The 14,412-nt window shown below is 32.6% G+C and overlaps 1 protein-coding gene across 1 annotated transcript; it reads right to left on the reverse strand.

Moving 5' to 3' along the window:
• Window positions 1–13,853: 13,853 nt before the first annotated feature.
• On the reverse strand, window positions 13,854–14,385 carry BKA78DRAFT_328744 (uncharacterized protein). Its single transcript, XM_066889619.1, has one exon. It carries the CDS (start codon window positions 14,359–14,361, stop codon window positions 13,903–13,905), a length of 459 nt encoding a protein of 152 aa, XP_066738195.1. The 5' UTR covers window positions 14,362–14,385; the 3' UTR covers window positions 13,854–13,902.
• Between the last annotated feature and the right edge of the window lie 27 nt (window positions 14,386–14,412).

The raw sequence follows: 14,412 nt of genomic DNA on the forward strand, positions 1-14,412 counted from the left end.
ATTGTATCGTTGCAACTGAAAGCGTGGGAGATGCTCCCAATTTCCATCATCAGGGACTGCAAATTCATCTCCACACGTGCTGCTCCTGGGAACTGCCTCTGCCACTCTCGTCCCCTTGTTCAGCCAAGAAGAAAACTGGCGCCAAAAGTCAGAGCTAGACGCGTGACTTACAAGTCAACTGAGAGGTCGGCCGAGCAGCGCAATCCAACCCTCAAGCCCTCCCGGCCGCGCGGCGAACATGACAACCGCAAAAGCGTCACGACGCTTATCTCATTAATCAGACCCTCTTTCACGATGTTCGCGCCACGGGTGGTTTGATTTTCCGCCCCCGTCCCCTACCCCTGCACCCTCCCCCCCCCCCCCCCCCTCCCTACCAATCAAATCGCCCGAAGGGCGAACCTTGTAGAGGGTCTGATAGTTTATTAAGTAGCTTTAGTAAGGTAGGTTTTTTTAACTCTATAGTAAATCTTAATAAATTCTATGTACTATATTACTATTAATATAAGCTTATAGCCTATTATAAAGTGTTATAAATAAAAGCCCATCTTCTCCTCTATAGTATCCATTTAAAATGTGTTCTAATTACTTAACACCTAGCCTTAAAACAAGTTCTATATCTAATAGTCTATCTAGTAATACTCTTAACGTAATCTAATATAAAATCCACCACCTAGAGGCTATATAGGATTAAGAGATACACTATCTACAGGGCCTAGAGCCCTCTACAATAGGTAGATATTCTAGTAATAAAGGTGATAATAAGGAAGACATATTAGGTAATTAAGATAGGGTAGTAGTAGCTACCCTCTCTAGTGCTAGTAGCACTAGAGAAAATTTTAAAGAACATATTATTAATAATAATTAAGAGTTTTTAGGAGGTACCATTATTAACAATAAGGTTATTCTAGCTAGAGAGGAGATATCTTTAAATAGGATCAACCCTAATATCTTTACCTTTCTAGTTTTAAATCCTATGTACTGTTAGGGTATAGCTATTTTACTCTCTAGAATTATAGCTATAATTAAGGTAGAGTACCTAAGCTTTAATATATTTCTTACTATATAGGTTTTAAATAAGGAGGAGCTAGATATAAATTAGTATTAGAATACCTTATAGTAGTAAAAGGATATGTTTTAGGATACATTAAAGAGGCTAGAGGTAAAGGAGGTGATACCCTTATTTAGGGATAAGCTTAATAGTCTTATAGCCTACCCTCTCCCTTACTTTAGGAAGTACAATCCTACTATCTATAATATTAAGACTATTAACTTTAATACTACCTAGTAAATAATTAAAGACATTACTCCTAACTAGTTTACCTTTCTCTTTAAACTTTTACTAAACTTTAGGGCTAAATAGGATAGCTACAAGTATAATACTAAAGAATAGAAGGGTAAGGTAATTTCTAACCTAATCCTTATAATAACATTAATAGTATGCTATTCTTAATAGTAGTAGTAGTTGAACTACCTTATTAGACTAATTAATACCTATCTTATAGGCTTAGGAATAAAGCACTATATTATTAAAGTACTTATAGGCTTTAGGGTATACTATAGCTATAGCTTATACCTAGACATAATAAACTATATCTATAAACTAGCTAAGGTAAGACTCTCTACTATTACTTACTATAAACTAACATCTATTACTAGGAGGCTATAAGACACATAGTACACAATAAGCAGGCTATTGTTAGGTATAATAATTTTAATATTTAACTTATAATATAGAATAAAACCCTTAGCTATTAAACCTTAATATAGCACTACACTATAGTAGTAGTATACTATATACTATAGATGCCTATAATAGGCCTATAGTAAATAATATATAACTCTAGGATACTACTAGATGCAAATAATATTCTAGATTCCCTAGCTCTTCTTTAGGCCCTAGAGGGAGAGGGCTCTGTAGAGGATTTAACCTTAGTAAAGGTAAGTAGGGGTCTTATTATAAAGTCTATTAAGTATGTATTTAAGGATGTAGTAAATACTATCTTTCCTAGCAAGAATAAGGAGGCCTTTCTATATATGCCTATACTAGATCTTCTACTAGTAGTAAAAATACCCTTTATATAGATAGAATTAATTAATACAAATATGGGTTCAATTACAGGCTAAATTAATATCTAACATAATATCTAGGTCGATTAATTTAGGCTTTATAATCCTATAGATCCTATTAATAAGCCTGCCTAGTCTTAGACATAAAATAATAGTAGGGAGAGGCCTAAGGGTAGTATAAATAGTCCTAGACTTACTCCAGCTATAGCTAAGATATATGCGCGGCTTAATAATTTTCTTTACTAGCTTTAGCTTGTTTATAGTAATTAATTAATAGTCACACTTATCTGGATCCTCTAAGTAGAGTAGAAACAAATAACTATGCCTTATAATTAAAGGAAATAGATACTGAGGGTTGCTATATTTTTCTATATATAGTATAACCTCCTCTAGATAATAAGGCTAACCTACTAGAAGGCTCCTAATTTAAAGATAGAGTAGCTTTACACGTTTTAGTATAATATTAATATAATAGGATAATTAAAGTACTATAAGAAATTAATTAAGTACTACTAGATAGAGCCCTTAGTAGCTTAAGGGTTTATAGCATAGGTTATTGCTCTCTTCTAGTCTACTATATATAAGTAGGGGTTAGTAAAAGACATCTACTAATACTCTCCTTAAGTATTACTCTCTAACATAATAAAGGATCTTATATAGGAACAGTTTAATAAGCTTATTAAGGATATCCACCTTACTATCTTTACTATTAAGGCTATAACCAAGGCACCTAAGGGGGACAAGACTTTCCTTACTATATATTAATTTCTCTAGTAGGCTAAAGTATTCTTAGCCTTCTACTATATAATTAAGTATAGTAATATAGGTCTTATTACCTACCTTATTAATCTATTAATTCTTTTATATATAGGCACAGGGAAATAGAAGAACTATAAGTAAGAGTTGCTTTTCTACTAGTAGAATCTCTCTATAGTTAACTACCCTAAGTTGCGAAGAGCCTTTATATTAACTAGTTTAGTAAATTAGATAGGACTTCTAAACTTGTTTAAGCCTATTAATCTTAGTCTTAAGTATTTAAATACTATAGCAAAGATTAAGATAAAGTAGTACAATAACTTAACCTATGTACTAGATCTAGTTCTTAATTATATATACCTTACTAACACCTAGATATAATCCTTAAGGGCTTAAATAGAGGAGGGGTTTAGAATAAAGATATTAGGAAAGCATTTAAGCAAGAGCTAGATTAATAATATATAGATATTAGTAAAGAACCTTATTATTAAGGGATTTTCTACCCCTTAGCTAAAGAGTAATATTAAGCAGCCCCTGCTAGAGTATATATACAAGTCCCTTAATATTATTACTAGAGGCAGTAAGAAGCTCTACTAGTAAGTTGTGGAATTTAATTAGGAGTTTATTAAAAGGGGTTGAGATGTAAGGTATTATAATATTAATAATAAGATTAATAAAGGGGACGATAATAATAATGCGAATAAGCCTATTCCTAAAGATATTATCTAGGAGGAGGAGTTCCTCTAAGAAGATAATAATAATAAATTTATCCTAGTTAATATAAGGGATAGTTAATTAGATACTATTAATAATCTAGTAGTAGATAAGGCTATAGTAGAGTTTTGTAGGCTAGGCATAAATAATAATAGTAAGGATTTTAAGATAGTTTAGTATAATTAGGAGTACTACTTTAGGTTGTTTATCTTTTAAGAGTCTATAGGCTAGATAGCTACTACTTATTAATGGATTAAGTGTGCGGTAAGTCTTATTAATATATAGTAATATCCTTGTACCTTGTAGTTAATAATATAGTTAGTCTATACCTAATGTTAAGCTATAAAGATCCTTAAGTAGTATAGGTCTAATTAGTTTATATAATATTTAGTTGTTCTTAAGCAACTATTTAGGTGTAGCTGTTACACCTAGCTAGCCTAGCTATTAGCAGGGTTAGCTATTTATAGTAGCCAGGCTAGCTAGGCAGTTTAGAGTAAGTATATAAGTAGTGCCTATAAGCGCGGCTACTATCTACTATTAAAAATATATAAGGATAGCTATAGAGCAACTACCTAGCTTACCTAGCTACACTTAATTCCCTAAATAGCCTAGTTGTAGCAAGGTGATATTAGTAGAGGTATTAATAGCAGCTAGGCTAGCTAGGTATATTAGAGTAGGTGCCTAAGCAATACAAGTAAGTAAAGCAACTACCTATAGTTAAAAATATATAAGGATAGATAGCTACTATAAAACTACCTAGCCTACCTAGCTATAATATCTATAACAACTACCTAGCTTACCTAGCTATAGCTAGGTAGGATACCTTTCACCTAGCTATAGCTAGGCAAGCTAGGCAGTTATTATAGATATTATAGCCAGGTAGGCTAGATAGTTATTAAAGTTAAGGTTAGATATAAGTTAGAGTAGAAATATCTACTATTATATTTTCTTTAGGATGCCGCGTCTAATTATATACCTATAATATTACTAGCTTCTTATATATAATAAACTACTAGTTATTACTACCTTTATCCATCTAGAACTTTAAGCTCTCCCCCTCTTTACTCTTACCTCTATTACCTTTTTAAATAATTATATTATTAATTTACCTAAATATAAGAGATAGACTACCTACTCATCTCCTAGTAGTTAGCAGACTACTCTCTAATTTAAAAAGGTAGAGGTGCTAAAGCTAGATAATAATAACATATATAATAAGAGGTAGAGGGCTCCTAATCTATTACTAGTTATATTTAAGCTGCTGCTACAAGAGCTATAATTAAAAGGTCTCTATCAAGTTCCCCTAAGAGATAATTAAAACTATCCTAGGCTTAAGTATTATATCTACTAGGCGCTTATTACTTAGTATTCTTAATTCTCTACTATAGAGTAGGAGTCTATACAGCTCCCTTTACTAATCTAATTATACTAATAACATGTAGATAGTGCTAGTAGTACTTTAAGAGGTAGGGGCCTCTCTTATATCTAGTTCCTATCCCTAGTATAATTAACTTTATATAGGCTAAGTTTTAGTAGAATAAGAATAGGCATCCTCCTAAATACTACTTATATTTTATAGCTAATAAACTAATACTATAGGGGAGTAGTATTATACTTTTTATATATCCTAATTATCCTAATATTATACTATATAGATGTAATTATAATATTACTTTTTTTAAATAATAGGCTATTAGAGTTAGACTATAGGTGGAGCACTAGAATAGGAATTAGAGAATTAAGGTATAATAGAGGTGCTAGTATCTATAAACATTAGCTAATAATCTCTAGATTATAGGTTAATAGAAGTAGCTAGATCTTTAGAATACTATCTAGACTATACTAGGAAAGGATATTACTCTAGAGAATCTAATTAAATATAAGGCTATAACCCCCTTATAGCTAAAGGGGTCCTAAAGCAATATTTAGGTAAGGTTAGTATATAGAGCTATTATAGTATAAGGTGTTAGTCCTAATCTATAAAATTATTTAGTGTCCAATAGGGCTTCTATAATACTTAATATATAAGATCTACTAAGTGCCTATGTTATAGGTAACTCTATTAATTCTATGTACTAAAATATATCTCTCCTCTATAACCTCTCCTCTATCTACCTTATAACCTCCTCTCTTAACTCTGCTACCTCCTACTAGTAGCTCTACCTAATAACTACACTATTAGCTACTATGCCTCTATATAGTAGCCCTGGCTTTCCCTTTAATAATACTACTAAGGATATTATAAATAAGATTAATAAAGAGGTTAGTAGTAATTCTAAGGAGTTTAATATACCTAGAACTTAGTACTAGTTAGACTTGTAGCTTTAGGTCCTAAGTTCTACTCTAGCTGTACCTAGTACACCGCGCTAGTTATCTACTATAGGAGCGCCTAGCACTGCTATAGGTAAGTTAAAGTGTATCTATTATAATAACTCTCTAGGTAATATTAATCAATCTAAGTGGTAGTTAAGAAAGAGGTAATATGTTAGCATGTCTCTATTAGATAGATGCTTACCTATATAGTGTATAGGACATGCTCTTATCTAGTAATAAAGCTAGCAAAGAGGACCTACCTACTAATGCTACTATATATACTACTAGTGCTACTACTACTACTACTACCGCACCCTTAATGCCTACACTACCTACTATCTATTATTATTAGCTAGGCAAGTTATCTAGCTTTAGAAGTATAACTCCTATACCTAGACTTTATAATAACCCTATTACTCCTACTCCCTATCCTGCTAAGATATCCTCTACCTTTACGCCTAGTAATATTCCTACTATGTCTAAGAATAAGGACCTTAGCAGATATTACTATCCTAAGACTAAGAAGAAGTCTAACTAGTAGTACTATAGTAAGGGTAATTAGTAGCAATAGCTAGACTAGGATAAGGAGTTAGCCCTTAAGTAATATAATTATATAGGTTGCATTATAGAGTTAGACAGTATTAAGGTCTATAAGGGTAAATGCTATAACCTTTATAAGAAGTATAGCTATAGGGATTACTATATCTATAACTAGAAAAAGGGTCCTAAGATAGAAGGCACCTATACCTATTACTATTATACTAGTAAGTCCTACTTACTAAAGGATATCGATAAGCTTAATAGCAATAACCTAGATAATATTCTTAAAGGTTAGGAAGATAATAATACTAGACCTATTTTATACAAGGAGTTTAATAAGCTTTATAATAAGTTTAGGTAATTTAAGGACTAGATATTAGGCAACAAGGGAAATAAGTAGTAGAGGTTAATAGGAAATATTAGATAGGTAATATTAAGATAAGAGTAAGAGATAATAATAAAGATAGTAGGGTTACCTAGCTATAGGGCTATAATAAAATATACAGCTCCCTATACCTATATATCCTATCTACTAATTAACTAGTCTACTATATATTAATAAGTGCTCCTATATACTAATGACCCTTCCCCTATACTAAATCTAGCTAGGTCCTAGTATTAAAATATATAAGATTAGCGCACAGCTTAGCTCCTACTATTATTAATAGAAATAGATCCTCTTACCTCTTATTCTAGACTTACTAACTACAATCCTGCGCAATAATAATAAAATCCTAACTCTATTACTACTAAATACAACACTACTAAGCGCGCAACTGGTAATTTATTCCTTAATCCTCTGTTAATTTGTTCCTTAATCTCTATTAAAAATACTTATACTATAATCCTACTATTCTAATTGTCCTAATTATTACCCCTACTTAGTCTAGTATATAGTAGTAGAGGACTTAGTAAATAAGGGCGCCTTCTTTCCTACCTTAGTAAATAGCTATCCTTTTTCATTAAATAGTAGTATTAGGTATAGGCAAACCTAGGATATCTAATCTATCTAGCACCCTTCTTGCTATAAGTATAGTATTCCTAACTATAGGTCTTATACAACTTGTATTAATTAACGCTATATAACTATCTACCTAATATAGTCTCTATAATATAATAGATATAGCGCTACTATTAGAGTGTATTAATATAGACATTCTCCCTCTTTACCTTCTCTATAAGATCCAACTACTATTTTTTAATAAACTAGACAACATACTCTTAATTTATAACATGGATCTTGCTATTAACCTGCTAGTTCTAGTTAATCTTCTAGGACTAGGGGATTCCTATCTATATATAGGCAAAATCTTCTACTAATAATAAGGTAGTAACTGTTTTAGGAAGCAGGTATTACTAAGTTAGAGGGATAGGTAAGCCTAGTATAGAGTAACTAGGTAAGCCTTAGGTACTACTAACACTCTAAAGTTAGTAGTATTATCTCTACTAGATTTACTACTATTACTATTACTACTACTATTTGCTCCGTTAATAGCAGCCCTAGCATTATCCTTATTATTACTACTATTATCGCTATCTCTAGGCGCATTAGGCATCGCTTTATTATTATTACTAATAGCTATAATAGCGCCGCACTATAGAATTAGGGTATTAGTATAATTGCCTAGTACCTCTATAGCAGGGAAGGCTATAGATATAGCCTAAGTAGGAGTAATAGGAGATAATAGCTATAGCACTAGTAGTAGTATTAGTTTAGGCAAGATCTAAAGATATAGTTCTATAGGTTATAGTAGTAGAGGCGTCTATAATAAACTAGGTATATTTAAAGCCCTGCTCTATATAAGTAACACTACTTTTATAAGATAGGTGTCCTTATATTACGCGTAGGGTTAATAGCAATAGTAAAGTATAAGGAGATAGACTATTAATATCTATCTCTTCTATAGGTACTACTATTATAGCTGCTATTAGCCCCTGCAAAGGAGATCGCTACTAAGTGTATATATATATTCTTATTAAGCTATAATCTTAGTAAGTTATACCCTTTTTAGAGTAGTAGAATATATACTACCCTAGGGGAAATCTATTAAGAGAAGGGATAGGAGCCTATATAGGGAGGGGGAGTAGTAGAGTAATACTATATCTAAATAGTAAGCCTTATCCTCCTACTAATTAGTATGTTTACTTATAACTTAGTAGGCTATAGCTAGGCCTAGTAATATACAAGGGCGCTCCTTTATAAATATTAGTATAATTAAAGCCCCTAGACTCTCTTATATATATATATAATATAACACACTAGAGACTAGAACAAAGCTATCCCCTTAGAATTCTTTATATAATAAGTAGAAGCACCCTCTTACTATAAAAGATATTTTAAGTTGACGCTTAAATTATACAAGCTAGGATATAGTATAAGTTTAATTAAGACACTATATTAAGGAGTTAGTTTAGGAGGATATAATTAAGGATTAGTAGTAGCTATAGTAGGAACTACTCTCCTCTTTATTTACTATTAAGAAACTAGTAAGTATAACTAATAAAGTATAAGGATAATATTCTACTACCTACAGCTTAGCTATTAGCTTAATTACTTACCCTAGAACTGCTTTAGGATGCTATAGAGTAAACAAGCCTTTATTAGAAGGCAGGAATACATGCTATTAGAAGATAGTAATATACGGGATTTTACCTAGTAGGTTAGTATTAGTCCTAAACTCTAATACTTAGAAGCTATAATAGATAATAATATAGACTTAATACTACTTTTATAAGGCAATTCTATATGTTTATCTATTAGGATATATAATAAGTAGGGAACCTAGCTAATAACTATAATAGACTTTATTATAAATCCTAAACTAATAGAACTAATATAACTAATACCCTATATCCTAACTCCTAAAATATAACTAATCTCCTTCTAGACTATTACGCCCTATAGCCCTCTACCTAGATAGTATTCTTAGTACCTTTTACTATCTACTTCCTTAACTAACTAATACTAGATCTCTCTAAAAAGGTAAGGTTCTTAATAGCGCCCCTATTAGGACTTATTATAGCTAATAGCTCCTATCTAGTAGGTGTTAAAGAATAATAAGGAGATCTAGCAGCTAAACTAATATAATACCTTTCACTAGGAGTGCTACCTATACTCCCCTACTAATACTTTAGCTAGCTTACAGACCTATAGCACTAGCCTTAAGGTATAATAAATAGACTATATTCTAATGCAGCTACTTAAGCCTATAGGCTACCTAGTAGAGGATCCTCCTAGGATATAAAAGATCTAAATAAATGCTCTATTAAGAAGAAACCCTTATTAGCTATACTTATACTTAATCTAAAGCTTACCTAGCTAGCCTAGCTAGGTGCAAGGGCTAGATATTATAGTTAGTAATTACTAAAGCTTGTAACTACTACCTAGCTTATCTAGCTAGCATTAATATTAGTTGTTTAGCTATTAAAGCTAAAGGTAAATGCCTAGCTTAGCTAGCAAGATCTAGGCTATTTAACCTAGCTACTATTAAAGCCTCTACTAACTACCTAGCTAACCTAGCTAGGCCTTAGATATCCTATTACCTAGCTATTATTAAGGCCTTTGCTAACTACCTAGCTCACCTAGCTAGGTCTACTATTTTCTATAAGTTAGCTATTACTAAGGCCTTTACTAACTACCTAGCTTACCTAGCTAGGCCTAGAATATTCTAATATTTAGCTGCTCTTAATACCTCTATAGACTACCTAGCTTACCTAGCTCAACCCTACTATATAATAAGGCTAGCTAAGGTTAGAGCTTCTACCTATAGCCTAGCTTCCCTAGCTAGCCCTGTATCTAGAATCTATAGATACCTAAGTATTAAAATATTCTTCTATATTATCCTAAACATTAGAGCTAAGTCCTTCTAAATACATATCTAATCCTACTTCTACTAATAGTAATACCCTTTAACCTAGATATCTATAGCTTAGACTACTAGTAGAAATAAGAGCTAGAGGACTACTAGGCATACCCTACCCTAGCAAGCGCACTCTAGGAACTAAAGCTAAGATAGGTTAATATTAGGATTCTAGGTACTCTATATACTTCTTTTATTTATAGTCCCTAGTAACCTACTTAGCTATATTAGTCTCTCTTAGATAATTTAAATCCCTTAAAGGTACCCCCTTAAAATACTTCTTCTTCTCCTCCTATTTATAGTCTTTCTCTTCCTACTAATATCTCTCTTTAGCTTTTCTCTTTATATACACCACCTTAGTAGCATTAATATATAAAGGGAACTTCTATAGCTCTACTAGTAGGAGGTTATAGTTATAGCACCTATAGTACTACTACTATAATACTAGAATAGCTTAATAGAGATCCTTAAATAAAACCACTCTCTAAAACTCCTTATTAGTGCCCTTCTTTCTAGTGGTAAATATATATATCAATCTCTAGTAATATATAGTTAATATATACTACACAGGTAGCATAAGAGCTTTCTACTAGGGATAAAGTTAATTCCTATGCTTCCGCGCCTAGTTATCTAGTAATATAAGTATAAACCTAGCTAGATCTCCTATATACAGCTTCCTTAGCTTATTTATCTTCTAGAATAGACACTCTATAATTTCTAGTAGGAGGTGTGGGTTATTTTTGCTATAATAATATATAGGATCCATAATAGCCTAAAGCTCTAGAAGGAGTAGATTCTCTCTAAGGAAAGCTAGAAAGATCTTATATAGGTACCTAGCTATTACTAACTCCTACTATTCTTTTCTAATCTTACTCTATTTCTTCTAGTCTAAATTACGCTAGAATAGTAGGCCTCTATTATTAGCTGCATCCCTAGTCTACTATAAATATAGAGCCTAGAGCTTACTATCACTAGGGTTAAACTTAGAATTAGAATAATCTAAATAGTCCCTAGGAGTTTAGGAGTATCTTAAGCTACTTAGGCTGTATAAAGGTACTAGGGGAGATAGTTTAGAGATATTAGCCTTCTTCCCTTTCTTATTCTACTTGTATTTAGGCTTAGCCTTCTCCTTCTTCTTCTCTAATTCTAGCTAATCCCTACCCTTATTATCCTATACCTAGTACTCTAGAAATATAATAGTAGTACTTAATTATCCTAGGCTGCAACTACTATAACTAGTATACTACTAGGTGTTGCTTATATCCTTTAAGATAGGCATCCTCTAGTAGATAACTATTTTAATATCTTTAATATTTACACCTATCCTAAGACATATTGTAGCTACTATTAATTATAGAGAAGAGTCTAGCTTATTATATTCTATATACTAGAGCATCTAGTTATTTTCTAGTATATATAAGTAGTACTCCTAGATAATATTTAATATATACTAGGGCCTATCCTCCTTAGAGTATGTATACTACTAATTAGAAGGGGTATCCTTAGTCTTTTCCTTAAGTATCTCTTAGAACTAAGCAGTAGTATCACCTATAGCTTTAATTATATTAATAAACACTATAGTCTTTAATATCTTCTCTAGTGTAGTAGTGCTATTAGTAATAGCTAGGTCTAATAAGAAGTATAGCATGTCCTATATTATTACCTTCCTATATAGGATTTTTACTAGGCTAAGAAACATATTAGGACAATCAATAGAGGTTCTAATAAACTTAGTATAATAAGGAGTGTCGCCTTAAGAATAGAACCTATCTTTCTTAAGTATAGTTACCTCTGCTACCTTACTTATTATAGCTAAATAACTAAACTAAATAACCTTATCCCTAAGAATTGTACGCAACTCTAAAATTATAGTATACTTAGGATAGAACTCTTCCTATTAGTATATTAAGTGCACCTTATTAATAGTAACTATACTAATCTTATATTAAAATAAGGAGCTCCTAAGGATTCTCTTAAATACTCTTAATACTACCTACTCTAGACTTAGTAGTATATAAGTATACTCCCCCTTTATAATACCCTTAAGGAGACCCTTAACCTTTCTCTTACTCTTTAAATTAATCAATACTAGCCTGGCTCTACTAAGATGTTAGATCTATGCTACTTGCTTAGCACTAAGCTTTAATAGGGGAATAAGCTAAAATATTATTAGACTAGTAAGAATAGAGAATATATAGAGGATTTTGCTCTTGCTAAAGCTAGTTTTTACCTTTAAAATAATATCCTTTTTATAAAATACTAGGTTCTAGATAGCACTAACCTACTCCTTATAGGGTTTAAAATTGTATCTAGGGTTCTTATCTTATATTAGGTGTGCTAGGTACTTAAAGATAAGAGGCTGCTAGTATTTAATATTCTTTATTTTATATACCTTATTAATAATTTTAGGAAGATGCTAGAGATTAATTATCCTTATATAGTTAATTAGCTCTAGTATAGGTATGCTGCAGACCTTATACCTCTATTTAATTCTATATTACCTCTTACTATCCTTCTCTTCCTCTTCCTTTCTCTTCTATTAATCCTCTTTACTTATCTTCTTCTTCTTACCACTCTTATTAGCACTAAGAATATCTCTAGCCTTCTTTATAGCGCGCGCCTTAAACTATTATATCCTAGTATCACCTTTCTTCTTTTCTCTATATATATAAGGTATAATCTACTAAATCTCTATTAGTAAGTACTAAATATCCCCTATTATAACTAGTTACTATAGTAGAAACTAGAGGCCTTAGAACTCTATATAAACTACTAGTATTATAACTAACCTTAACTACTACTATCTACTTAACTACTAACTACTACAGTTCTTACATTTTAATAGATCAACTTATAGTTCTTGTGTTCTAATAGATCAACTTGTAGTTCTTATATTTAAATGCATTAATTTATAGTTCTTATATTCTAATAAATTAACTTGTAGTTCTTACCTTTTAATACCTAATAGTAAGTGTATACCCTACTAAGAACTTAGAGAATATTACTAGTAGCAGCTTTAGAACCCTAGGGATATTATCTATAAAAAAAACAACTTACTAGCTTTAATTTAGGGTGTAGTAGAAGGAGTAAGAATGTAGGAATATATAGCAGTAGCCTTAAAGACTTAGCTCTAGTTCTATATAAGAATAATATAATTCTAAGAATAATTAATAGAAAAAAGGTGCTAAGGGGTCTAAGATTAGGGAGATTAAATAGCTTGTATAAAAAACTAGGTAGATTCTAGTAGTAGGATGCCTATATTTATAGGCTTTTAGGTAGGTATCTTATTGCAACCTAAGTAGCCTAAAAATTAGGTAATCTATATACTATCTTAATGCTAAAATAATAGATTATTAGAAATCAAATTTGATTGTTTAATTAAGCACTCTAGATAGTACAATATCTATTAAACTCTTAGATGATCTTAATTATAGGACGCGTAGTATTATAGTTAGATATGTTATTATTATTTCCTAACTTACCAAACTAGTTTAGTAAGCTCTTAGACCTTCACAAAGGGCGCGGGCTGTAGGCTAACCCAAATGGGTTAAGCCTCGGAGTTTACCCGCAGGGTGGAGGTCTAACTTGTGAGATAATCACGACGCTCGATTCATTGCTCGCGCCCACGAAGCCAACCGAGCCTCCTTCACCCTCACCAATCGCCTCTCTTCCTCCGCTCGATACTCTGACGTGGTGCCACCCCACCCTCAAATTTTCCGAAGATCGCCGCAGGGAACATGACCGAGGCCGCCCGCTTCAACACCTTGAGGGACCGAGCGATGGATGCCACGCTGCCAGCGGCGGACACAGGTCCTCGGCGGATTAAGCCGCCTGATTGGAGCAACAAGTGGCGATGGGGTGGCTGCACTGGCCAGCAGGCGCGTGGAGGAAGTGGCTTTGCGCTGTCCGTTCGCCTGCTTGCTTGCTTGCCGAGTGATGGGGCTTGTGTTGGTTGAGTTGGGGGCGGAGATGGGAGGACCCTGACACGTGCGCTTGGGGGTTGTTGGTTGCGTGGGACGGGCGGCGGACCGATTGGAGGAGGGCGGAGACAAGTGTTGTTGGTAGCCCTGGCGATGATGGGTGGCGGATCCTGGAGTCTGAAGTGGAACATGTCACTGCGTTCTTTGGTTCCTTCACGTGCATTTTCAGCTTCCTCAATTCA

The sequence above is a fragment of the Phyllosticta capitalensis genome (assembly GCF_038381095.1).
Source record: "Phyllosticta capitalensis strain CBS 128856 chromosome Unknown BKA78scaffold_14, whole genome shotgun sequence".
NCBI lineage: Eukaryota > Fungi > Ascomycota > Dothideomycetes > Botryosphaeriales > Phyllostictaceae > Phyllosticta > Phyllosticta capitalensis.